General features: G+C 42.4%; 1 protein-coding gene across 4 annotated transcripts in view; it reads right to left on the reverse strand.

Moving 5' to 3' along the window:
• The window catches only part of LOC135215648 (phospholipid phosphatase 1-like), a 283,884-nt gene that overhangs the window by 203,446 nt on the left and 52,912 nt on the right, over positions 1 to 27,526 (reverse strand). Inside the window, exon 1 of one of the 4 annotated variants that reach the window (XM_064250570.1) lies at positions 11,457 to 11,586. The exons of the other annotated variants lie outside the window; for them this stretch is intronic. Coding sequence (XP_064106640.1) covers positions 11,457 to 11,511 — 55 coding nt within the window. The 5' untranslated portion in view covers positions 11,512 to 11,586. Of the gene's footprint in view, positions 1 to 11,456; positions 11,587 to 27,526 lie in introns of those variants that run through there. 4 annotated transcript variants of the gene reach the window in all.

The following is a 27,526-nucleotide window of genomic DNA, read 5'->3' on the forward strand; positions in this document are numbered from 1 at the left end:
ATAGCCAGGAACTGTCTTCAACTACAGCAGAATCAACTCCAGCTAAAGAAAAGCCTGTGGGCTACCAAGAATACACAATGCAATGGCTGCCCAGGACTTGGTACCAAAACACATCGAAAATACTAGTTAATATAGTTGTGAACACCAAACGCTAAAAAAATAACACCCAACTAATAATCAGGACTGGCGAGTACTCCAAGTAACTATACTCTGTTTTTTTTCATCTGTCCATCCGCCAGTGTGTTTTTGTATGGTAACACTGCGTCCCGGGTTTGAAATAGTTACGCTGTGTAAGTTTTAGGTAAATAAAGGATATCTGGTTGTACATTTGCAACTGAAAAGTGTTTAATAATTTACTGTATGCGAAGTTACACCGTTAATATTCGCAAATAAGGATGATAATTGTTATTAATTGTCGGGGAATGTAAGCTGCCTTTCCGGGGTGGCGAATGGAACAGCCAGACGCAAATTCCATCAAACAGATGCTGAAACCAAGTTACTTCATATCGTATCTGGCTGAAACGCACTTTATAAAAATTAACAGTACATACTGATATACTTACGTATAATGAAGTAATACGTTGACATCTTGCCGTAGCGAACAGCGAGAGAAGCAATTTTCCCGCCACTGCGTCTGGCTGTTCCATTCGCCACCCCGAAAAGGGAGCTTACATTCAACAATAATAACAATAATCCATTTCGAATATTAATGGTGTAATTCGCATACAGTAAAATTATTAAAACACTTTTCAGTTGCAAATGTACACCCGATATCCTTTTATATACCTAAAACTTACACGTAGCGTGACTATTTAAAGCCCGGGACGCAGTGTTACCATACAAAAACCCCAAGCCGGATGGACAGATGAAACAGAGTATAGTACCCCAAGGCTTCCCTTGTGACTCAACACCATCATCAAAGAAAAGAAGAACAAGGGTATGAAGAAAAGACTTCTGATACACCATCACCCAACACTGTGCCAGCCACTAAAAACAGACCTATGTTACTGCAATTCTAGTAAATGGTCTTGACATCACACAGTAATGGGAGCAAACACTGACTTGCATTTCCAAGGCATAGCTTGTGCTACTGATGTCAGATAGAGGTTACGTTTAAAAGAGAGTGAAGTAGCAACAGCTCTCACTTCATGAGCTTCCACTTTCACAGAATTAAGGTATGTTTCACTGATTTGCAAGTGATCTTCCATGAAGTTCATCAGCAAAAATATCAAGGTGTTTTTTGGGAGAGGTCATGAAGGGTTTGTAACTGAACACCACAGGTGATCAGAATTATCATGAATCTTATCCGCACAAAGAAGATAATACTTCAAGGCTCTGACTGGACATAAGGGCCTATCCTCTTCTCCTGGACCTATTAATTCTGAGAGATTTTAATCATGAAAGAACGAGTCCATGGTTCAGAAGGCAACTCGTTTTTTGCTGGAAAACCTAGAGTAAATGAACATACAGCATCAAACCAGGGAAAAATCTAATCTTCTTATCCATTGTTATGCAGTTCACCTACTCTTTTGGCAGTGGATAAGGCTACTAAAAACAAACAAGGTTTTTCTTGTGAAATCTTTCAAAGATGCAGAATTTAGAGACTTGAAACATGGCTCTGAAAGACCATCAATGTACCACGTCCAGATTCAAGTTAATGCTTTACTCTCTTTCAACTTAGTCATGTCAAAAGACCTTCAGAGATATGACAAACCTTTATTGGCAGAGAGGTCAACTCCCCTTTGTTAAATACCGAGATACAAAGCTCAACATAGTACATCTCTTTTAATGGTGGACATAGACAACCCCTCAAAGATCTCAAATATAGCAGGAAATAAGCAATTATATATAACATTTTAGAAGAAGAGGTGTTTATCTCTCCTACACCGAGGACCAAAAGACTGCCCACTTTGCTTGACATACTTTACTGGGCAACTGTTTTCTGCATTGTGCAACAGTTTTTTGCAGCTAGGGTTGAAAAGCCTTTTGCATGCAGGAGTTTCCTGACAGTCTGAAGGCAGTCAGAGTGAGAGTGGAAGTCTTTGGCAATACCATCTGAAGTGGAGTTGTCTGAACAAACTGGTCTTTTGGGGTAACAGTCTTGGTTTTTTTTTTTGTTTTGTTTATATGGTGTTTTACGATGGAACCAGTGGTTATTCAGCAACGGGACCAACGGCTTTACATGACTTCCAAACCACGCTCGAGAGTGAACTTCTATCACCACCGAAAAATACACATCTCTCTCACTCCTCAATGGAATGGCTGAGAATCGAACCCGCGACCACTGAGGTGGGACGCAAAACACCCATACCAACCACGCCACTGAGGCGCTGGTAACAGTCTTGGGAAGTCTGTGAGTAATTCCAAGAGATCTGGAAACCATTTCTGAACCAACTAGCCAGTAAGGTGCAATCAGCGTCATCGTGAGGTTTTGACAAGATCTGAATTTGTTGATGACCTCTCTCCACCATACTGAATGGAGGAAAGGCATACAAGTCCTTGTCTGACCAGTCTATCAACATTGCATCTGTTGCCCATGCGGAAGGATGGTTCTTGGCTGTGGCAAAAAAGTCCAGAACCGGATTTCCCCACAATTTCCATAGATCCGAGAAGAACAAAAGGGATTCTGTGTCTGCTGCCTCCCTACGTGTTTTGGACCCTAAGGTCCAACACAACAAGGACCGGTACTTGACCATTCACCTAGAAGGTAGAAGGTTGGGTTGGAATGCAGTTCAAAGCTCTACATAAGTGTAAGCGCAAATTTCGGATGAATACATGTCTTGTCCTAAAGTTAAAGGGCGAAAAATATGTACTACTGATAAAGATGTTGGCATACCCTTGTTATCAAGGCTATAAAAAAATGTGGATTTGCATATTAATTATTAGAGTCAATTAATTATTAATATCAAATACAGTATATACATATTTATTCAAAATAAAAAAATTAAAGATCCCACCAGCAAAATAATTAATGGCTAGTCCGCAAGAGCTCACAAACATACATCTCCATACGGATGATGGCCGAAAGCAAAATGACAATGAGCCCGAGTCCTACTCTCCAAATTGTTGAACCAACGAATGAGATCGACAACTTCCGTAAAGGAGGACAAAAACTCTGCACGTCTCCCTCCTCCTGCTCCAGCAACAGAGACCGATGACGAGAAGAATGTGCACGCTCATCTAAAGCGCCTTCCTCGTGTAAACCAACAGAGGAGCCAGCAGCCAAACAGCCCTAAACACCAACCAACCTGTCTGAGCTGGATCCAAGCGCCAACTTCTGCAACAAACCAACCACAACACTAGGGACATCACTGGTTGCACTCTCTCAAGAGATGACTCTCGTACGTGGCCACTTACGTGCACGTGCGGGGCGGAACAAACACACATAACATGTAGGTGAAGTGTCTCAAACACTCGAAATAGAATGAGAATCCTCGGAGTCGAACATTGGGAAGTACCAGGGAGAGGGCGAGGCAAACACTCCTGCTGAACTTACTCTGTGCTCACAACCTTCGACCTCTTGACAGGCGCCTTGAGATTCTTACAGCGACGAATAGGCCCTAGGAGGAGGAGGGAAGCGGAAGCACCTGCAACTTGTACACGAATGTGGGAGGTTGAAACACACTCGCGACTCGATGTAGGGTGGGGATGAAAGTAGCCACTGCAGATTGGCACAAGGGGAAGAAATACTAACAATCAATTACACCCACACTCACAGGAATGATGGGCGTGCCACTCCTCACCGCACGACGAAGAATGGGCAAAGTCCTTAGCTTTCCAATGCTTGATACGCCGACACAGTGGAGACGGGGGAGAAGGAGGAGGGAAGACAGGACTGGCTCCTTACACAACCTCTTCGCAGAGGCGGGGGCGACGCAACATGCTTGCTTCCAGTCCTCCCAGCCGACATGGCTGCAAACCTGTCTTTCAAAACAGAGTCCAATCACTTAAGAACCACCTGGCATAAGGCCTCACATGGATCAGCAAAAGAATGGGCCGACAACATGGAAAGGAGATGCAGCGAACTGGATGATGTCACGGCAGCAAGCAAACGATGACGACACAGAAGAGCGAGGCAGCGCAGTGGAAAGGCAACTCGGGAGTGATGGCATCGATGGAAATGACGTCATAAACGGCGAGTGATGTCACAACTTTCCCTCGATCTGAACAGGAAGCAGACGCAACTGGCGGAGAAACACGAAATGGCTGACCCCTGTGACGTCACTAGCGGGGCTGAGGAGGGGGGTGGCGAGCACCCAAGTAGTGCGTCAGCAAGCCCTCCAAGAAGGGTGGACCACGTAGCCTAAGCATCACCCAGAGCGCCGCACTTTGGGTTTGGACGCCTCCAAATCTGAAATTAAAAAAACTAATGAAAAAGCCCCTCCTCCCTCTTGGGAATTAAATTAAATTAACTGCCGAGGAAGAGGAGGCGACATTATATAAGAAATCAGCCTTTGGGCCTCCCGATACTTTCAATGATGAATCGATGGAAGAAAAGGAAAGGGACAAAGGCACAACACTAGCATGAGTGTGTGACAGTGGCAGGAGACGAAGCATCGGGAAGGGAAGAGGAAAATCCTTCTCATGAAGGAAGAGTAGAAACTCTATCAAAATAAACTTCCCCGCTCTCTAGGCCATGCACGGCATTCCGTGCAGGGATTCGTTATTATACAAACATTACAAACAACATCTTACAAGTGATGTGCAGGAGGCGGTTGCTGAAGAAGCCAAAAAACAAGAACACAGGAACCTGGAGTTCCCAGGCACACACACTGACAAGGCCGAGAAGGAGCAGAAGAAGCCATAATAAAAGCAAAAACACACAGAAACACAAGCGAAAAACGGGCAATGAATTGGGTAAAGGCCGAGAGAGGTCAACCACAACTCTCATCCAAGCGGTTTAAGAAAAGACTGAATGCTGTGGCGTGGGTGCGTGGTCCTTGACCACTTTTCATTGGATATACGCACTCGTTGCCAGATCTCACAAGATTCCTTGCTTTCATCTGTGATTTAACCGGATCCAGCTAGGCGCTAGAAAAATTACATCCGGGCAGTCGGGCCTACCCACCTATTAGACGGTAGTTACTGCCTAACCACCTTCTTCAAGAATTTAATGGCCGTAATTCCAGCCCATGCTGAAAGTAATTCCTTATGTAAAGGACAGAGGGTTTGTATATGGTGTAGGAACCAACCTTATCTTCTTCTCAGTGTCTTACAGTACATAATTTTTCTACTGAAATGTCAGAGATGGGAGAAGCAGCTTACTATTAGCTGGAGTGCAAGAAATCTACTGATCTGTATATCAGTTTTTTTCACTTTCATGAAGACTAGCTAGTGGATATCATACAATCAAACATCAGTCTTGATTTGGGAAGAACTGCAAGGTTTGTTAAGCCTGTGGGATCAGGTTATTGAAGGTACTTTCCCTGAGATGAATACACTCACAGATGTGGCAAGTTATCTCAAAAAAGTGCCTCTCCAACTAAGGACCCTAAAATCCTACAAGATTCCTGACAGACAGGGAAATGTTAACTCCCTATATACGTAACACCTCTGTAGAAAGTGTGAGGAGCAAGAGAAGAGTGTGAGGAGAGCCATCTCATCCTGAGAAGTGAAAAGATGACGTCTAACCAGGTTCGCAGTCCCTAACTACAATATAGGAGGAAGTCACAGAGGAGGGGAGAAGGACAAAGAGGAAGAGAAGATTACGCTTCATCTTACTTCAGCCTTCAGTCTCAATCTTCTCTCCCACAATAGCTGAGTACAAGGTCAATACAAGCAGATGAGGAAGCTGCTTGAGAATATGTAAAGCAGCAGTACAGTGGAGCACCCCATATTCGCAGACTTGTGGTTTCTCGCGGATTTCTCTCTCGGAACATTACTGCCTATTATTTGCTGAAATTCGCCTATTCGCAGTATTTTTTTTATGAGAAATATCCAAAAATTCTTTTTTTTTAATCAATTTCATCATAAAATGGACTTTTCGTGATAAAAACTATTAAAAAACCTGGTATAAAAATTTTTAGTGGGTTTTTCTTGAGTTTTAACTGACAAAATAGGAGGTTTTAAGCATTTTTATATGGGGTTTTCCAACTATTTTCTGGGTTCTCTAACTTTTCGTGGGCGGGGGTCTGGTACACATTCATTCCCCGCAATACGGGGGGACCACTGTAAACGTCATTGGGGTAGACCTCCCAATTAAGAAAAGCAGCAGTGGGCCCCTAAGCTGAAGATAAGTGGTCAAGAAATACTACTAAAAAAATTGGGTCACGCAAGATACCAAGGCTTGCAGCACGACCCTATGGTAGTCATGGCTCTAACGCTGACACACCAAGAGCGCAGCTGGCATAGCAGCAGATAATGAACCGTGAACACAGGCTCTACTGGGGCAGAAACCTGCATGACAACCTGGACTGTCTTAGTCACTGATAGACAAGATTTTACTACCCCAAAACACAATTATCCATGCATTAAGATATGCCATTGCAAGTGTAGCTTAAGCTACTCTTTATGGAAGGAAAATTTGGAACTTTCACATATCATGAGTAGCTACTAAGTTGCTGATACACCTAAAGTCTGCTGTGAAGTCTGAAATCTCTTGCTTGTAATATACACTAGTATCACAAGCTTGCATAGGCACAAGCTGATTTGGTGGAGTAACTGATTGTTTAGATATAGTGCACGAACAGAACTGACACACAAACCTAGGCCACAAAGGACAATTAAATCTACAGTGTTATTAATTCTGGCACATACAACTTTTAAAATACGAACACCCAATGACTGCCATGTGGGCAGCAACTTTTCAACTCTTACATAAACCTATCCTAGAGCCAAATTCTTAACCTATATATGTATGTATGTATGTATATACGTGTATATATATATATATATATATATATATATATATATATATATATATATATATATATATATATATATATATATATATATACACATATATATATATATATATATAGATATATATATATATATATATATATATATATATATATATATATATATATATATATATATATATATATATATATATACACATATATATATATAATATATATATATATATATATATATAATATACACCATATATATATATATATATATATATATATATATATATATATATAATATATATATATATATATATATATATATATATATATATATATATATATATATATATATATATATATATATATATATATATATAATATATATATATATATATATATATATATATATATATATATATATATATTATATATATATATCGACTAATATGTACACAGCAAGTGGATGTCAAATTCACTTTAAGTCTCATTTACTGTAATAGCTAACTTTAATGACATTAACTATACTCCGTTTTTTTTCATCTGTCCATCTGCCTGGTGGTGTTTTTTTGTATGGTAAACACTGCGTCCCGGGCTTTAGATAGTTACGCTATGTGTAAGTTTAGGTAAAAGTAAAGGAGATCTGGGCTTACATTTGCAACTGAAAAGTGTTTTAATAATTTACTGTATGCGAATTACACCGTTAATATCGAAAATAGGATATTATTATAATCGATTGAATGTAAGCTAAAATGTACTATCCAAAGCCCGGGACGCAGTGTTGCCATACAAAACCACCACAGGCGGATGGACAGATGAAAAAAAACAGAGTATAGTACTGCAGAGAAAATTATATCACTTCTCCATTTACATATTCATCCATATTACAATATAACTATCATAGATTCACAATAGCTGTGCATCTGATTTCTAGGCCATTCCCAAACAACGCTCCTCATTACAGTTAATAAGTCAATCATCAGGGCTGGCGGAAAACTCACAGTCTTGCTTGAGAGTTCACATAGGCAGGATGTATGTTCCTTCCTCTTTCAAAAATTAATATAACTTTTATTACACCTCAGTTTTAACCTGCAGAAAAGGATGTGTTTCCAAATTTCATTACTAAACATCTTCAAGCCAATGATTTAAGGAATATAATGATATAAGAATTATGAAAGAAAATCGTATTTATTATTATTATATATTCTTCTTCCTAGCTTAAAACCAATTTTTATATGGGGTCACCATTGTGAATGAGTCGTCTCCATCGATTTCTGTCCTGTTGCCTCATTCTCATTTATACCTTTCAATATATCTTCCCTACACAATCACGCCATCTCTTTCTTGGTCTTCCCTCCTTCCTTCTACCCCGCACTTCCACTTCCATCGTATGTCTTCCAACATGACGTTCCTGTCATGGTAATTGCTTTATAGCAAAGAAAGATAAAGGACAAAAGGAAAACGCATCTTCGAGAAGTTCTGCAGCAAGGAGCATTCAGCGCATGTGTTGGAGGTGCCTGTTCTCATGATGGTTCTAGAATCGGCAGGAGTGTTGTGGAAACTTGACAGGCGCCAAACGTGATGTGAGGAACCCCGCGATTTCTGATGTAATACTTCGTCCAGATCCTTCTACGAAGTTCTATAATCTCGGGAGCCTGTGACGTTTTTTTCCTCTGCCTCCCTGTAGGCCACGCCCCCCAGTCACCGTATAAATACGACTGACGAAGTAAAGGAGGAAGCAGATCGTCAGTAAGAGCCCACAGATCAGATTATCAGTGAGAAATCAGCAGCAGAGATCGTCAGAGAGAGATAAAAGAAGAAGGAACCAACGAAGGATCAGAGAGGAAAAGTCGCTCGAGAGTTGTTTGAATTCTGGTCAAGTCGTCAGAATCAGGACGTGGACGGAGACCGAGGCATTTCGACATAGAGCAAGACTTCAGAGAAGCAACATTTTACACGAGGTTTTGAGGAGTTCCTGCCCTTCAAGTATCAAGAATAGACACTGTTTTCTGCAACACGTGTCAAGAAGACGTCTACAATACAGTTCTCCTTTGTGAAACCATCGTTTTCGAGTTGCAAAAAATGGCCAGCAAGTATTTGAATTACCTCACTTCTTCCCCAGTTCACGCATTGTAAGATTTTGCCTTTTTTTATGTAAATAGGAGATACCATTCTGCATTTATCTTTGTTAGTAAGCTTGTAAATAACCTTTGTTGTGTTTTGTGTATCTTTCTATATTCGTATCCCCAGTTTCAACTGTTGTGTTGAATTCTTTTTTGTTTATCTAATATCGAACTTGGAGCAGACCTCTCTCTCATGGTTCATGACACTTCCTCCCTTCATAACAGGTGTCCATACCATAATAAAAAGGAATTATGAGCAGGATATAGGAAGACTGATTGTAGGAAAGAAAAATCAATGGGATAAATTAAGGTATTAATATCACAGTAAGGATTTTCTTCATATAGGATTACCACTACAAAGACATGAAAGGGTGATGATAAATGATAGTGATGATAATGAACTCTTAATATTCTTTTCCCCAATAAGACTTCTATGAGGGGTCATGATCATGATGAGGACGTCATTAAGTGATCACGTGAGCAACACCTGACTACATGAAGATAAAAGAGAGAGATTGATATTCTTAATGTTTTGCTTGTTATTTTCATATTGATAATTTTTTTGGTAGCATTGTCTTCCATGACATTTAGCTACAAAAACTGTATGAAAACACAAGACGACAAATAGATGAATGCATTGTGATCTCATGTAAGGAATGAAAGAATATATTTATATCTAGAATTTCATGTTTATTTCATATATAAACAAATATATAAGTTATTAAACTTTATTTAACTGAAGTACATAATTCTTATATTATTATAATCCTTAATCATTGCTTGAAGATGCTTAGTGATGAAATTCGGAAACACTCCTTTTCTGCAGGTATAACTGAGATGTAATGAAAGTTATAATTTTTGAAAGAGAGGTCGGAACATATATCCTCACTCTGTGAACTCTCGGAGCAAGACCGAGAGTTTCCAGACCTGTACCCACTGGCTTACAACAGCCAATAAGGAGCATTGTAAGGGGTAGGCCTAAACATCAGTTTCACAGCTGATGTGAATCTACTTTAGTATGTAGCCTATCAGTTAGCTACTGTTGGAATAAGAAAAAATAACTACTTTGAAGCAGTAACATAGCACTCAAGAGTCTTCCTATGCCTTGAAAACAATAATCTTATTTTTTCTCTCCACGATATCATTTTTAGGCAATTTGATAGTAATTGCAATATGATACAAAGTTATGTCATAGTGTAACTCATAGCTGAAGAGTTCATGGTGAAGTCATGAGAAGGAAAAGGCTGGCTATCCTTCACCTATCAAATAAGAACATCATAGCCAATTCCAAGGGTACTGAAGTGAATGATTTGAATTAATCTGTGTTCACAACAGAAAAAGCCCTATTACCTAAGTGCTCAACAACAGACAAAAAGGTAAATCTAAATAATCACACTCCGCGTCGGGTATTTCTTTGGTATACAGGTTCCTATAGTCTCCGGGGTTGCTTATTAAGAATTTACCATTATTTTTTGGGAGGTCGACTGTAATTAACCCCCAGGGCCAGTGCTAACCATGGCAAAATACACCGGGCGCCCAATCCTAGTGGATGTCGTATTCGCGGTCACGTTCCATGCATCCGTGCGGAGTTATTCTTTAGAATTACCGACACAAAAATAAAACTTCTTTCTTTCAGTATGCCTAAATGACACATTAGGTTCTACCAGGTTAGGTATATCCCAACAAACACTAAGAAATGTTAAATGACTGCATACCTAGTACTTTAAGTCTAAGAATCACGAGATTCTTTTTGAAATACTAATGGTGCAAAAGAAATAAAAGATCTGCAAACTAGTATTGCAAATTGACAACAAAACTCCCCAACAAAAATACAATAGTATAGTAGCTAGCTATACTATACTATACCATACCTATACCTTATCCTATATTAATCCACTTAAACGATCCCAGGTTAAGGTTGAGAATCAGTCTAGGCTAAGCTATGATGAGACTAAGCTATTGGTAGTAGTAAGCTAGACAACCTGACTACAGTAATTGAACTATAACATGAAAGAAGACTTCATGAAACTTGCTTCTAATAGCTAATTTATATTCTAGCAATATTACGCACCTAACAAATAGTAGGCACTCCTAAGTAGGTAGCTAGTAGTACCTAATAGCTACTATTTGCGATTGGCTTTCGATAGGCTTATCAAGCATAGGTACTACTAGCCCATGGTTTAAGAGAATAGGCTTATACCTAACTAATTTATATTAAAAATCTGGCGTTCGAGGCCAAATCTTCTAAAACTCATTTGATAAAAGGCTCAACAGGCCAATAACATTAAAGAGGCGATTAAACTGCTGTACTTTAAATGGAAATGACGGAAGCTTTTAGACACGCTATCTACTAGCTAAGGTACGAATCCAGAGGCCCAGCCCACTTGCAGTGCAAGCATACTATATAACAGCTGCGATTAAGTCACAGACAACATGGCATTTGATAATTCTTATTAAAACATGTAACCGTCAAGACACTTACCTATCAGTAACAATATGAAGTTCAGAGTCCCTTTGATCATATACTTTCTTTCCATTTTCGTGACACTGTGACCTTCCGTCCCACCACTCGGCACAACCTCTACCAACCTGCTGCAACACCAACTCGCCAACTGCTGTTCTCCCTATTCCCTAATGGTCCCGAAAATGAATAGGCTCGTATTATTTTGATATATGCAAACGTTAACTGTCACATTATAAGCGTTTTATACTATAATCATACAGATTACTCATTATCTTCTTAATCATCGATAAAAAACTAAATTACTAAAGGAAATATGGTCTTTACGAAATTTATCATATCATCGCAAACTCTCTCTGGAAGTTTATTTTATTACTTCTTATGAGTAGAAAATTTATTTATTAAACCAAATTTGTGGCGTTCTTGAACTGTCTTCGATATAACGATGTGGCGAGTGTCAATCAATGAGATTTTAATTTAGGCTCGTAGTCATGACAGAAGCGAGTAGGATTGGAATGTGCTCTTTGCAGCTGTCACTGAGCGAGAGGCGATCCGATGCGCTTCTCGATTCCCTCAGAGTGTCTGTTTGCGACAGAGTTGTGTTAGCAGTTGAGATGTGTAGGTGTGCTGTGTTGTTTTCTTAAGCTATGATGGAATTGTCAAGGAATGTAGAAAAGGAAACTCTCGTTCCAGGTGAGTGTGTGTTTACATGCGTTACATACCTGCGATGAATGGCACAGGCAACAGTTGACACTGAGTGTGCAGTTCGGTGACTCATTTAATTGAGTCAACTTCAATTTGTTAATGTATATTTGCTTACCGGTGTAGGCTAGCAGGTTTTCAGGACAGTCTGTTCTAGTTGTTTAAAATTCATTAGCGAGAGACTACAACTCAAGGTGTTAAGACTGGCTTTTAGGAGTCGCATCGCATGTCTCGTACGATTTAAAATGGTATTGCCGTTGTTGGGCAGATGCCCATAGGCTACCTAGTGAACAGTAGTAATATGGTTTATATACCTGTTCGGAAGAGGTCCATTGCCCTCGCCCCCACGTCGAAAGGAAAAAAGTGTTTTTGAGATTTTATCATCATCGGTTACTCAAGTAAACAGTCCAGCTGCTTTTAATTGATTATAAATTAATTTAAACCAGAAGGTTTCGAAATGTGCGCATTGTGCTTCAGCACACTCAACCTTAGGTATTGCAAAAAGTAAGTGTAAGGTAGGTTAGCCGAGCTAGGTTGTAATTGTATGAGAAGTAGTAGTAGGTAGGTAGTTACTACCTAATTTACTAGTAGTAGTAGTAGCTAACAGTGGTATTAATTGCAGTCCTGAAAGCCCAACTGGGTAATCCTCTGATAAGTATTACGTAGGTAATTTCTGTTAGCCTATACCTTAATTACATTTTGGACTTGAAAATACTGTTTTCCTATGGTTTTGGTTTTGTGTGCTTTGAACGTTTGGGTTGCTTGTTTTGTCACCAAATGAGTATCTTTAGAGGAAAGCACGGATTTTGGCGGGGGGAAACACTAAATGAGTGAAATCTAAGTTCCTTAATCTCATTTTTTGTTTTCATTTAGATTAAGGTAGTTTTATGGAATGTTCTGCTTAACCTAGTATCCAATCATGCACCAGGGTAGGGACTGTAGGTCAGGTATGGTGTGGTCAGTTGTTAATAAAACAAACATCAGAAACATTGAAAGCACGACTAAAAAATAATGCAAAATACAAGAATGGTTTATGATAATAATAATAATAATATCCTTTATTTTGGCTCAGGGCCATATACAAAATACGACTGTACTAACATACACAATCTAGATACATGAGAACATAATAAAAAAATGAATAATTGGCACTTATCCACAAAATAGATGAGGTAGTAATCATAATACTGGTAATAACAGTGATAATAGCCTATTGGTTAGAAAGAAAATGCATTGAGTTATTATTTAACAGTTAGTGCACAGATTATATAACTTAAATTTCAACTAGAGACCTTAGGTGGTTGCAGTAGTCAGGTCCAGAGAGCTAAATATGAAAATTGAATGTAAAAAAAAAATTAACTTGATAGAATTCACAGTAATAATGAAAAAAGTAAAATATCAGCAATATATAATAATGACAGAATCTGCAGATGACATCATGCCAATATGTACGGGATTAAGTCCTTTAGGGACAAAGGCCTCATTTTCCCATCTTTCCCACAATTTGAGATCTTCTTCTTGCTTCACTCCTTAGGATGCTTTGTATGGGCGAGTTGCTGCTGTTTCTCACTCTGGTTACCAGACTGGACATTGTTCGCCTTACAATGAGTTTTTAGATTGTCCATGGTGGTTTTCTATGAACATCTGTGTGGCGGAGTGGTAGCGGGGAGGGGAGTGTTTGTGAGGCGTCTCAAAATGTCATTATGCACAACAGTGATATGTCTCATGGTCTCTTGGGTATAGTTCGTCCAGAGGGAATACGTACGTGGTCTCTCGGGTATAGTTCGTCCTCCAGAGGGAATACCCATAGATGCTTTAGCAGTACGAGCGGAAGAGCAGCAGTTTCACGTCTCGGTGACAGAGGCAAACCTTGCAATCATGTTGCCAGTTGCACATAGCTTACGACACCTCAGTTCAATGTCTGCCGTATCTTTTTAGGTTGTCGATGATAATGTGACCAAATACGGAAATTCGTGCACAAATTCCAGTATATGGTTTCTGAGGAAAATTTGTGGTTCTGCAATATGCATAAGCGATCTCGGGAGCAGCGACATGTACTGAGTCTTTGTTTTGTTGTAGGTTATATCAAATTCTCTGCATATTGGCGGCAAGTGTCGATGAGTCATTGGAGACCTTGCACTGGTGAAATCAGAACCATATCATCGCGAAACAGAGGTTGTTTATAGTTGTTTCATTGACAGTGCATCCGATTGGGAGTGAGTTCAATTAAACAAGTATGGATAGAGAATGCCCCCTTGCCAAGCTCGTTTTAGGGGAGCTGAAGGGTGTACTAATACGTTACCCCATTTGACACAGAATTGCTGTGTGGAGAACCAACAATGTTAAATGCCAATTAGATATAGGGGGGTGTGTGTTTATGCAGCTTCAGGAAGAGCTTCAGGTAGTTTACTCAGTCAAATGCTTTTCTCACAGCTACAAAACAAAGGAAAACAGGAGAGGCTGATGATAGGTAATAGTTCAGCAATTCTTTCAGTATGTAGATGCGGTGTCGGTTGAGTGGTTTGCTTAAACCCGAACTGGTTGTCAGTGGTGTGTAGAAAGGGGAGAAGTCTCACTAGAAGAACCGACTCTACCAAGTGTCTTCGATGCGATCATTGTGATTGCAATCGGCCGGTAGTTACCAGGGTCATCTGCATCCTTTAGCTTTTTGATTAATGGTATCAAGTGAACTAAGTGTAGGGTGGAAGAAACTGGTGAATTATGCACACATTGAATAAGGTAGCTAGCAAAATGTAAATTATCGGATGACAGAGATTGAAAGCCTCTGCAGGAAGACCATCACACCGGTGATTTATTGTTAGTAGGCTGTTTTATGGCATCGCTGATGTTACCTGGCATAATATGGTCTGCAAAATGAAATTGAATGGTGTCAGTAAGGAGGTTATCTACATCCCTTGGTGAATCTTGATTATTTATTTATGCAATTCAGGATATTGTTGAAGTGATCGCCCCACATACTTATGATAGCTTTGTCTCCGACTGCTTCCCCTGCTCTCTTTGATAGCTTTTTAGTTTTGGGATTTAAGGACTGGATATCTTTCCAAAGACAAGGATAATCACCAGATTCAAAGTTTCTAGATGTTGCGTCGGCTCTAAGTTTTTCACTTAATCTTCTGTGCTTAAAGATCAAGTTGAACTGCGCTCTTTCCTGTCTCATTAGTAATGCAGTGTCCTTCCCTCGGGTTACCATTTTGCCTCCACAGTAAAAAAACAAAAACAGTTCTACGTGAGTATGTAACGTATACAGATCTTTAACCAAGTCATTCATCCAGGTATATTACGAGAATTAACCCTTGGGTGAAATCTATAGCATCCCTGCCCGAAGCAAGCATAGCGGAGATTATGTTCGAATAGAATTCAATTCAGATCCCTCCTGTGGTGGTCATTTCTACAATTTGTGTTAGTGCAAAGGTGTCTGCTGGTTGAACTACTGACTGCAACCTGGTTTCCGTGGTTGGACTAAAGTATCTGTTTTCTGTTTGGTGGTTTTTTAAGATCCTAGTTTACTGCTGGTGGGCGGTAGTTAGGGGGCTCACGGTAGGGAGGGATGGGGTACTGGATGACACCTGTATGGGATTGTGTCATAGCCCGTTGCAAGATCATAGCGAATATTGCAGGTCATAATAAAGTCATGAAATTGTGGAGATGTGATGCAGTGGTCCAGCCAGGAGGTTTTAATTGCGTCCGCTCTATTATGTACATATGAATAGATGAGGGAGGGAGGAGCATTACATCTCTGATTTGGAGAGCATGATTCTGACAGAAGCGAGTAAGTTTCATTAGAAAATTGTTTGTGGGGTGGGAATTAAGGTCCCCAATTATACAAAATATGATCAGCAGGAGAATCGTGAATAATGCTGTGGAACTCCCCTAGGATCATGCAGTAATGATCGAAATTATTGTTATTTCCCATGGCATATAAACATTAATTATTAGGATTTTAGGGTACGCTAACTGTCATTGAAGCCCCAGCAATCTGTCACTCCTGTAGGTCATCACCATTATCATATTGTCTAACAACGATTTGTGCCACAGGACAAAAGGCCCTTTTCAGGCGACTGGCTTTGATTTGATCTGTAACTTGCATTGATGAAGTCGAAAAGGTTCTGAAGTCTTCATGTTATGCATTGGATCATTTGAGGAAAAGTTTGCCCCCTCCCGAGGTTAGGTTTGGATGCAGTACCTCGCATTATATTATATAGTACGTACGTATAGAGTTAGTTTAAGAGAGAGTAGGTTAGGATATATTTTCTGCTTTCTTATTTTTTGTTTTTAACAAAACAAATATGCAGTGTCTTTTTTATATAAAGATTTCATAAGCAGTATGGTGTTGTATAGATAACTTGCAAAATTTTAATTTTATCATATTGCAGTGGTAAAATGTCAGTTCTTTCATGTCGCTCATTTGCAACATGGCCACTTGTCTAGCTAGGGTTGTGACAGCAAAAGTCCTAGCATACTTAGTCAGATAAATTAGAGTAGTACTTCATTGTACTTGTGTTCTTCTAGTACATTTTGTCCATAGTGCCAGTGCTTTGGCTGTACATAACCCACATGCATTTTTCCATCCATATCAGGTGAGATATACGTACATATTTGTAAAATCATTGTCTGAATTTCACTTTTGTGTTGTGGATTTTTTTTTTTTTTTTTTTTTTTCTTTTTTTTTTTTTTTTTTTTTTTTTTTTTTTTTTGTAGCATTGGCAGACTAGTAAAGAATACAAATAAAATTGTATAGTAATGAGCATGCTATATATGTCAAATAGAACATTCTGCAAGTTGCAGATTGTTACTTTTTTGAGGAGATTAGCAGCTATTTTCTTATGCTTGTTTCTCAGGAAAGTTCATATAGCCTAGGATGTGAGAGGTCCATGCGGGTATTTCTTGGTTAGGAAATTTGCTAAGTTGTAGGTGAAGTTAGGTTAGGATGCATCCTTGTAAAGTGGCTTTAGGGCAAATAATGATTGCAGCCCTTTCACAGGTCTGTTCAGGCCCACAGACATTTAATAGGCTTAATGTTTTTTTTTTTTTGGGCTTATTGCAGTTTCATTAATGCTTGCACACAAGAGATCTTGTTTTGTAAACATTGTCGAAACTCACTAGTATTTGGTGAGGGAGGAATACTGTTGCAAACAATCATCATTTTGTCATTGATGACCTAGTTGTTTCATTGCTAGTAGGATAAAACTAATCTTTCATTAGGGAATCACTTGTGACTGTTTTAAAGAAGTTTGTATTTGGTGAAAAAGAGAAATTAAGTGGAGAGAGAACAGAAGCAGGTTACAAATTTTTCTAGTAAGAACAGGGATTCACTAATTTTTTCTTTAGTAGTACTCTACTTAAATAAGATGGGCTATATTTGAATTTTAAAATAGACCATGTCATATTGTACCCTTGTCAAGCTGGGTCTCCCAGATCTCATGCCTAAATGGAACTACTAATCTGTGCTTTTGTGTTCACTTATGTTGATAGTGACATTGAAAGACATGAATAATGATAATTTTTATTTGACTGATGTAAGTACTTTAGCCACTGTGTTATTGAGGCATATTGATGGTTGGAGTATATATTTTCTAGTTATTTATATTGACACAATAAATAAATGTCATAATCTTAAATTTCTGGGAAATATTCATTCCAAGCATACTGATTTACTATTATTGAAAATTAAAAAATTATATATTTTTGAAGACAGCTGGGTTCCAAAACATATACGTAAAAGAATTCCACTGGATTTGTATACTGACATCTCCTTAATGAACCATAGGGAGAAGGTTTATATAGGTATGTACAGTTTGCAAACAAGTCCACCTGTTACGTCTTGATGAGAGACTTTGAAAAATTATATGGTACAGTATCTTTGTTAGCACGAGTTCCACCAGTCAGCTCCAGAGTTGTTTTAGGGGAGGAGTCTTTAAGTGTGGTTGGAGAGACACACACACACACAGAAAGAGAGAGAGAGATGGACGTTACTGATGAATCAAAAAGAAACAAAAACTAGGGACAGAGAAAATTCCAAGCGAGCAGTAGAAAGTGAAGAAGGACTCCCAAACTTGGTGTAGACTTTTAACCATTCCCATATGGTAAAGTTAATTTGTTTGCCAATGATAACGATAATTTATATTCAGAGTACAGTGGTCCCCCTCTTATTTGCGGGGGATGCGTACCAAGACCCCCGTAAATGTTTAGAACCCCTAGTAAAAAATGCTAAAAACAGCCTATTTTGTTAGTTAAATCTCAAGAAAAACCACTAAAAATTTTAATACCTTGTTTTTTAATATTTTTATCACAAAAAGGGCACTTTTTTATGATGAAATTGATCAAAGAACCAGGAATTTGTGGATATTTCTCATAGAAAAATACAGCGAGTGCGCGAATTTCCCGCGAATAATGCGGGGAAACGTTCCCGAGAGAAATCCGCGAATCCGGAGAACGCGAATAACGGGGGCCCCCACTGTATTATGTATTCATGTTCCTCTTTAATGTACTGTATAGAGGTTATTCTCTACATGCCATTCATTACAATAACAATTATTATATACATGTTATGTTATGGATAAAGATAATTTTCTACTTGGCTTGTATTTTCTGATATTAATCATAATGAAAGTTTTAATGTTATACAAACAGAAATTCCTTTTGCTGTTATCATTTGTGTGAGGATAACTAAGTGACGACATCACTGTTTGTTAAACAACCCCTTCAGTCATTTACCTGTTCATTGTGGAAAAGGTTGTTTGGTGAAATGCAGTTTGATTATATTATATCTTAGGGTTCTTTTTTTAAAGAAATTTTAAAGAAATGAGTACTATATATACATATTAGCATTAGGATAAACACTAAAAACATGCAAACATTAAAGATAAACCAAAAGAATCTTTCAAGTAGAGCTTTTCGTTAGCTGTACACACTTTCCATGAGCAAATCTACTTCATTTCCACTCATCAGTCCTCAACTGGCCCACCTTACCCCCACCAATTTCAGTAGCAGTAAAGCCAGGCTTAGACCATCAGTGTGGCAAAAACAAGAAGCCTGTTAGTTAGAATCACATTTTGGAGTTCCTAAGCCTTTAATATTGCTTAACAAAAATAACTCCATCTTCCGCTCCCCCCCAAAAGAGAATGTAGTTTAGCCAAGAGGGTTTTAATGGTGTCATATCAGAACTGCATACTGAACGCAATGGTATTTCTACATAACATCATGTCATTTTTAATTAGCTAATATGAGAGAGAGAGAGAGAGAGAGAGAGAGAGAGAGAGAGAGAGAGAGAGAGAGAAACAAGGGTGTTGGACACTTTCAACATCTTTACCTAACTCTGGTTATGTCAGTCAAGTGCTGCTACTTCTCTCTTATAGCTTTCTATTATAGTATAATTGTAGAAAATGCACTGCAACCAATACTGTAAACAGATAACCACTTAGCTTACGTGTAGGGCTAACTTACCCAGTAATGATGTTCATGATCATTGCCAATACCAAAATAATTTTTAAATTTGATACATTTTAAGAAGTATTGTGTTATGAATATGACTGATATATTATAATAGATAAGGTGGTAATGATAGCTCCATAGTTAAAAGTTAAATGGAATCTTGATGAACAAAGTTCTGTTAAAAGTGAGACAGTAATCTTAAATGGACTTTTTCGTAACTGTGCCTTTCTCATCTCAGCACATGGATGAGAAACATTTTCTCAAATCCTCTAGGCACTGTTGCTCATCCAGCAAGTGCTGCAGTTTTCCAGCCATTGAAAATCCTAATATTTTTAGTATCCAGCTGCTAAATGACAATAGGTAAGTTTCCATCTTGTTGGCATAAAGAAATATTGTACATTACATCCATGGGGAAGTTGATTTGATATGCCAGCATTTTCTGCTAGCTACTAATTAGACTCCCTTGAGAATTGAGCAAAGCTGCCTTTATTTTCTTTCCTGTTTTTGGAAAGGGCATTATAAGAAGAAAGAAAATTACCTTCCAGCATTTTGTGTGCTGCCCCTGTTCCTTGTCAAAAACTGCTTTTTCCATTCTATGCGCACTGGTGTGTGCTAGTGTGCAACAAAACTTTATTTCCCTACTATGTCAGCTTGACAAAAATATCCTCTTTTGATAAGAGATGCATGATATTAAAATTCCCCAAGGACTTGTGTGTGCTCAGGGTTTTCATGAAAATAATAGTCTCAGATAATAAGTTTGAAAGTTCTTTCTGTATTACTACCAAAATGGCTCATAGTTTGTCATTAAATATCAAGGGCTGTTGTGCTTGACAACAGATTTGGAGCCATTGATGTATAAGGGCTTATGTACTGTATACTATATGGCACGCCATAAGAACCCTTATGGTGTTGATAACCAGAGCTCGTCCCATTATGGAGCCATAAATCACCGATTTTAGCGTCATAAAACTGGATCGCCGATAACCAGGAACTGTCTGTACACATCTTTCTCTGAGTCTTACAAGATTGTTAGAGGCTTCTCTGCAGTAGGATATATCCAGTGTCTGGGTACATTTCATCACTCCGAAGAATATGTCGGACGGGAAAATAGACGAGGTCTCATTGCGACCATATCTTTCTTCCTTCAGGTCTGCCCACAGGTCCTTGGAACTTCTTTTCCTTGGACTGGTGGTGGATGCTCATAGGTTGTGTTTGCTTACCCGGCTCCTTTAAGAGTACAAGTTGCATCTTGCCTATGGTGTGCGGTTCTAGAGGTAAGAAGGATGTGAGTGACTGTCCTCTCCCTTCCCCTCCCCGTCCTACTCCTCTTCCTTCAGGGTGAGGATAGGACTTGAACTTACACTGGCTGGTCGGGCGATTGATGCAGTAAGCTTGCACTTGGAGCTTCCTTTCGATTTTTCATATCAGAATTATAGAAGCAATCTCTCTCCTTCCTCTAGCAAGGGGAGGAAGGCAATAATGCAAACCCTTCCCAGAACTTTGCATTAATGCCTTCGACTCTAAATATTCTTCCCAGTCCTTTTCGGGTGAGTTACGATTCCTCTCTCATTTCGAAAAGGCCCAGAAGTCTGACACTTGATCATGCAGCTCCTGTACTCCGATTAATTTGTCAGAGGCTGGGCACTCCTCCTCACTCTTACGACCAGGAGGAATAGCCCAGGTTTGCAGAACTCCTGTCAGTTCTAGAGGCTCACTCACATTCCTCCCACCAATCAGGTTGTCTTCCTTATGTAAAGAACTGAGGGTTTGTATATTGTGTAGGAACAAATCACAATTTTTAAAAGTAAATTGTAGTTTTCCTAACTCTACAAACCTGAGGACCTTGACATTAATACCCACTGCATGCCACCCCTCAATCTGAAACCTGGGCCAAAAGGCAAAGTGGAGTGTTTACATCCGGGCAGGTGGGCGTACCCGCCTACCAGACGGCAGGTACTGCCTAACCACCTTTTTCAAGAATTTATTGGCCGTATTCTAGCCTACGTTGAAAGTAATTCCTTATGTAAAGGACCTCAGGTTTGTATAGTTACAAAAAATACAATTTACTTTCAAAAACTTTGATTTTGTGGTAAAACTATTAAAATACTCACTTATAAGCATTTTAGAGGATTTTTTTTTTATACCCATCAAAATAGGCAGTTCTAAACATTTTTAGAGCGGTTTTAAGTATTTGCAGATTTTAGCTATTTGTACGGGATGGTGGGTCTACTGTATTCTATATTTGACCGAGGAAAGCTGGTGTTGAGAATCGAGGTACATATGTAGAGGTATACAGTTTAGGTAAAGGACATATGGTTAGAAAAAGAAGTTATGATTTGTAGTTTTGTCGATCATGGACTTGATCAAGTATGGCTATTGAGGATGGTTAATGCGTTTGAGAACGAAAGATTGTTCAGTGGCATGGTTGGTTTGTTCGTGGCCCGCTACCTTGGTGACCGTGAGTTCGATTCTCAGGCATTCCATTGAGGTGTGAGAGATGTGTATTTCTGGTGATAGAAGTTCACTCTCAATGTGGTTCAGAAGTCGCATAAAGCCGTTGGTCCCGTTGCTGAATAACCAGTGGTTCAATGTAACGTAAAAACACTATATGTACAAACAATCATAAGATGGTAATAACCTTAAGAGTGTGTGAAATATCCTACATGGGCGTTGTCGTTGTTGTTGAATGACTTGATTGGCTCTTATTAATGTTGTCAATTTGCCTTTAGGTAGGTGGTGAGAAGGGTGACTCTCCTCTGGAAAATTATGTGAAATTCAGTCTGTTAAAGTTTAAGTCGTACATAAGTACAGTGGAACCTCTGTTTTATTTTTCATACATAATCTGTTCCAGAATGTCCACGAAGTCCTAAATGTACGGAATCTGAAACAATAATTCCCATAAGGATTAATGTAAAGACAATTAATGTGTTCCAGACACCCTAAAATATTAAAACAAAAAAATACAGTTGTTGTAAGAGAATAAACAGTTTTTTTTTTTTTGTTTTTTCCGACACGGCATACAAACCCTTCGGTCCTTTTACCAAAATAGGAAGGTACTAGCGGCAGCTGGATAGGTCGTAAGCTTCTTTCGAACAAGGGGTCGGTTCGGTAGTTAACTGCTTGTCCGACAGGCGCGCGCGCGCGACTGGGAGGTAAACAAACCACTTTTGCTTTCGGCCTCACAGCGCGCCCAGTGGACGTGTGTGTTCGACGCTCTCTGCCCGCTTCTCGTCGTTTGCTTTCATTGAGTATTTGGTTGTGTTTGTGTATGAATCATAATTGTAAAGTACAATCATTTCCTCTTTTTTCATCATTTGTGAATTCTTGATCAATCATGGAATCTCCACGCCTCGCTAGCCCCCCGGAGAGTTGTGCCCGGGTACCGAAGGGAAGGGCGTAAATGCGGAAAGTTAACCGTCTCCTTCCCTGAAATTTGATCCACATATTTTGTGCGCTCGGTGTCGGGGGCGCAAGTGCACCCAAACCGAGCCCTGTGAAGTATGTTTTTTTTTTTTGTAATTGGTCGGAGGCGCAGTTGGGGCTTGTACGAAGGTAGGAAGAAGCGAAGGCCTGCAAAGGAGTCGTCGGAAAGCTCTCCCGCGACTCCTTTGGTTACGGACACTTCGTCTTCTGTTTCCTGCCGCCCGCTCAGCTCCCACGTTTGGCGCCTTTTCCCTTCGGGGGGGGGTTTCTAGGTCCTTCTCCTCACCCGAACCTGTCCGAGTGTAGGAGGCGCTAGATACCCCGTATGTCGAGTTTGTACTCTGGGTCCTCTATCCGTTCGTCTTCGCGCGAGCAGGTAGAGGATCCTGCTAATCACCACCCGACCCTTTGGCTTCCTCAGGTGCGGTTTTGCCGCGAAGGACGACCTCGGACAGGTGTGGGGCATCAAGTTGGGTCTGAACAGGGCGTGCCGAGTGTCCCAGGGGTGGGGGCTGCTCTACCTACCTCACGCTGGCCTGGCTTGGTGGGGCGGTGGCACGAACGATGCTACGGTAACGACCACCACCACGACCCTTTCAAACACTGGCTATCCTTCACTCCTCACCTGGTGTACACCCAGCACGCGGTCTCTGTCACACCAACTACATCGGTGCAGGGGCCAGTCGCCGTACCACAGGGAGTGTGATGCCGCCGCCTGGGGTTTTGCCGTGCTGCCGCGACCGGACTTCGTGTTGCCCGAAGAGCTCGCCCCTGGACCTCCACCTGTACCAGGATGTCTGTGCCGCTGGTCCGTCCACCTGGACCCACGCCTGTACAGCCTGCCGTACCTGCCGTACCTGCCCAGCCGCTGTTCACGGACGGGAACGTGCCGACCACTGCTGCCGTTCCTGTACCTGCTCCTGCCGTCTCCACTGCTGTTCCTGTGATGCCTGCACCTGCTGACGTTGTTTCCTGTTCGTGGCGCCGCTGCTCCCGATGCCGATCTGTTCGGACAGGTGCGTCCGGGCCCTGTTTGCTTCGGCAACAGCAGCCCCGGCTCCGCCCTGGATGACAGATCTGACATCGGTCCTAGGAGGTTGAGAAGAAAGAAGAAGAGAAGAGGAGGAGGAAGGTGTCGTCGTCGTCTTCATCGTCTTCTTCGTGTCACGTCCCTTTCTTCGTCGTCGTCTCGTCCGCCTCCTCTTCCCTTCTTCTTCTAAGGCTCCCCCGCCTAAGAAGAAGAAGGTCGTCCTCCCCCCCCCCCCCCCTAAAGAAGTCTCCTTCGGGAGCTTCTAAGGGCCCGTCTCGCTCATGGTGAGACGGGGGGTTCTTCCGCTGGTCACCCTTGCTCCTTCGGGGTTGGGGCAGACCCGTCTCTTCTTCCGCAAGGAAGAAGACTACGGGGACCAGAGGAGTGCCGGCTAACACCGGCACTTCCTCACCTGCTGTTAGTGGTTCGACCACGACAGCAGGGTCCGTCTCGGCTCCTCGTTCGCGAGTAGGTACCGAGGTCAGTTACGAGTTGTGACGGTCGCCCCTACCAGCGACCGTGCAGCTAGGAACCAGACCTCTGAGCCAGCTCAGCGTCAGGTTCACGGCACGGAAGCGGAAGACTGGTGACAGTCGTTCACGCGATTCTCACCAGACCAGCTCTCGCTCTCGCGGCGAGCAGCTGGCTACCCGGCGGACTGACGGTCCACGACCGGCCAACGGGCTGAGGCTGGGAAGATGGTCCCCCCGTTCGCCGGCGCCAGCCACGGCTGGTGCCAGCGACGTGACGCGCCGTGAGGATACGGCACCGGTCTCACCGTGACAGTGGAGCTCGCCGGTCGCCTGACCGTCACTCTCGCAGAGAGCGATCGGGTACGGCGACCAGCACCAGCTCCTCTGACACACGAGACCGGCCGCTGTTCTCGGTCCAGCCGTTCTCCACAGCGAGACGGCTCTGACTAGGCCTGCAGCTCGATCGCCACCGGGGTGACGGGAGACGATCGCTGCAGTCTTCCAAGCCCGCTGGTTCTGCCAGCGAGCGAGGAGGGAGCGTTAGGTCTGCCTCTCCATACCTTCAACCTCCTCGGGTTACACCGGGAGGGGCGAGGTATTGAGGAGTGATCGTGAGGGGTGCGCCCCTCAGGATCCACCACGACGTCGTACGTACCAGGCACGGTTCTCGGACCGCCAGGTCGTATGGCACAAGTGGCTGGAGGAGACCGAGAGGGGTGGGGGTCTATGCTGTTCCCCCCTCGAGGGGGGAGGGTCTCGGGAGATGCTCCTGTTTCGAGGGACTGGATGGTCCTACTCCGCAGGACGCAGTAACTCCTGAGATCCAGAGGAACTTTTGCCGAGGTAATTGCGCTGATTCGTCAGCACAACGACCATCAAGCAAGGAAGGATCGCCGCTCCCACCATCCGAGCCCACGTCCCGGCTCGAGTCGTTCTGGGCCCGAAGAGGGAACCCAGACCGACGGTGGGTTTGCCGCGTTCCGAGCTTGCCGACTCAGTGCTGGAACCAGGTAGAAATTCTCTTGTCTCAGGGCAAGACGGTTTTTTTTTTTTTTTTTTTCTCCTCAAGTCTGGCCAGGTCGTAGCAAGCTGCTTCCACCTCCTCTGCTGCGACAGCGGCGTTTTTACGTGCCATCTGAGGACCCGATGCGCCACCCCCCAAAACAGGTGAAACCCACCCGGAGTTTAGCCAGGCTGACTCCCGGGTGTGGTCTCTTGCAGCAGCTCCTGTCCGAGAACCTATTGGTTCTCGCAGCAAGAGGCACTCGGTCCCCTGGAATCGACTGCCAATGGCAGCCTTCCAGGCCGTCTCCTGGTTAGATTCTTGTGGTCCCTCACAGTATCTAAGGTCGCAGCCAACTCCGGGGGAAATTTTCCTTTTCCCCCCGAAGATGAACTCGGCCTTTCAGAGAACTTTGCCAGTCTGGGTGGGGGGAAGAGCCATCCTCCTTCTTGCCCACCAAACGGTGAACCTGTGGGCCAAACCTGGTTCTCCGACGAAGGGACGCTGTCCCTTACTTTCGGTTTCCAGGGCGGCTGGGCGTGAAGCGGCATTGGGGGTACTACGCAACGGAACGGGACCTTTACGGAGTTCCACGGTCGGAAATCTTTTTCCCCCAGGAGAGATGGTGGACGCTGCGGTGGGGGACCAGAACGGCGCACTGACGACCAGTGACCGTCTGGTCACCATTGGCAGTCTCGAAGGCTTCTGGGGGTTTTTCAGCCCTCGAACTGTGGCCAAGTTCCAAAGCAAAGCCTTCGCTCCAGCGCTTTTCCTCTGTGGCTAAGGCGGTAGTCGCGTCGAAGCCCCGGGAAAGACTCTGTCTTCTTCTTCGGACTTCTACAAAAAGGGAGCCGTAACCAGACCCTCCTCCCAGCCCTCCTTCTCCCGAGGAGGCTCTGGGGAAGAAGTCGAAGAAAGGGGGAAACGCTAGGGACGGCGTTCCCCCTCACCTGCTGACCGGAAGTGGGGGGGTGCCCTGGCCAGCCATTGGGCAACTTGGCAGCGCTACGGCGCCGAGACCTGGATTGTAGATGTCCTTCGGAGGGATATCTATTACCCTTCGAATCTCGGCCACCCTCACCTCCAACCCGGTCCAACAGCAGTCGTACGTTCCAGGGTCATCGAAGGACGTAGCATTGAGACAGGAGATCAAGACCATGCTGAGCAAGAGAGCTGTAGAATCGTCACGGATCAGTCACCGGAATTTTACAGTCGACTCTTCCTGGTGGAAAAGTCTACGGGAGGCTGGCGCCCCCCGGTGATAGATCTCTCTCCTCTGAACCGGTTTGTTCGCCAGACCCGGTTCACGATGGAGACGGCACGTTCCGTGCTCGACTCCATCAGGGGAGAACGATTTCATGCTTTCAGTGGACTTGAAGGATGGCGTATTTCCAAATACATTCATCAGTCCTCCAGAAAGTACCTCCGCTTCATCCTCGACGGGACGGTGTACCAGTTCAGGGCACTTTGCTTCGGTCTCTCAACCGCACACAGGTGTTCACGCGACGTGCTCACTCTGGTGGTCTGCTTGGGCCCATTCGCACGGGATACGTCTGATGAGGTATCTCGACGTTTGGTTAGTCCTGGCGAGCTCCCGCTCGCAGTTGCTACAGGACAGGGATCGACTGCTCGAGTTCTGTCGCGATCTGGGATCGTTGTGAACTTCGAAAAGTCCGATCTCGAGCCCAAGCAGAGGATGAAGTACCTGGGTATGCTGATCGACACGGTAGCAGGGACGAGTCTTCCCCGCAGACTCGCGGGATCAGCAGATTCAGGGAGGCAGCCAACCAGTTCCTGTCTCGGCAGGAACAGGTAGCTCAGCGATGGCAAGTCGTGATCGGACACCTGTCGTCACTCGAGAAGTTAGTCCTCACGGGCGTCTTCACCTGCGGTCTCTTCAGTGGAGGACTAAAGGAGAGTTGGTCACAGGCGACGGATCCCCCAAGCTTTCAGTGTCACTGACACCGGAGGTGAGGCAGGACCTAGCCTGGTGGCGGCTGGACAACAG

This window comes from Macrobrachium nipponense, chromosome 5, assembly GCF_015104395.2.
Source record: "Macrobrachium nipponense isolate FS-2020 chromosome 5, ASM1510439v2, whole genome shotgun sequence".
NCBI classification, from domain to species: Eukaryota; Metazoa; Arthropoda; class Malacostraca; order Decapoda; family Palaemonidae; genus Macrobrachium; species Macrobrachium nipponense.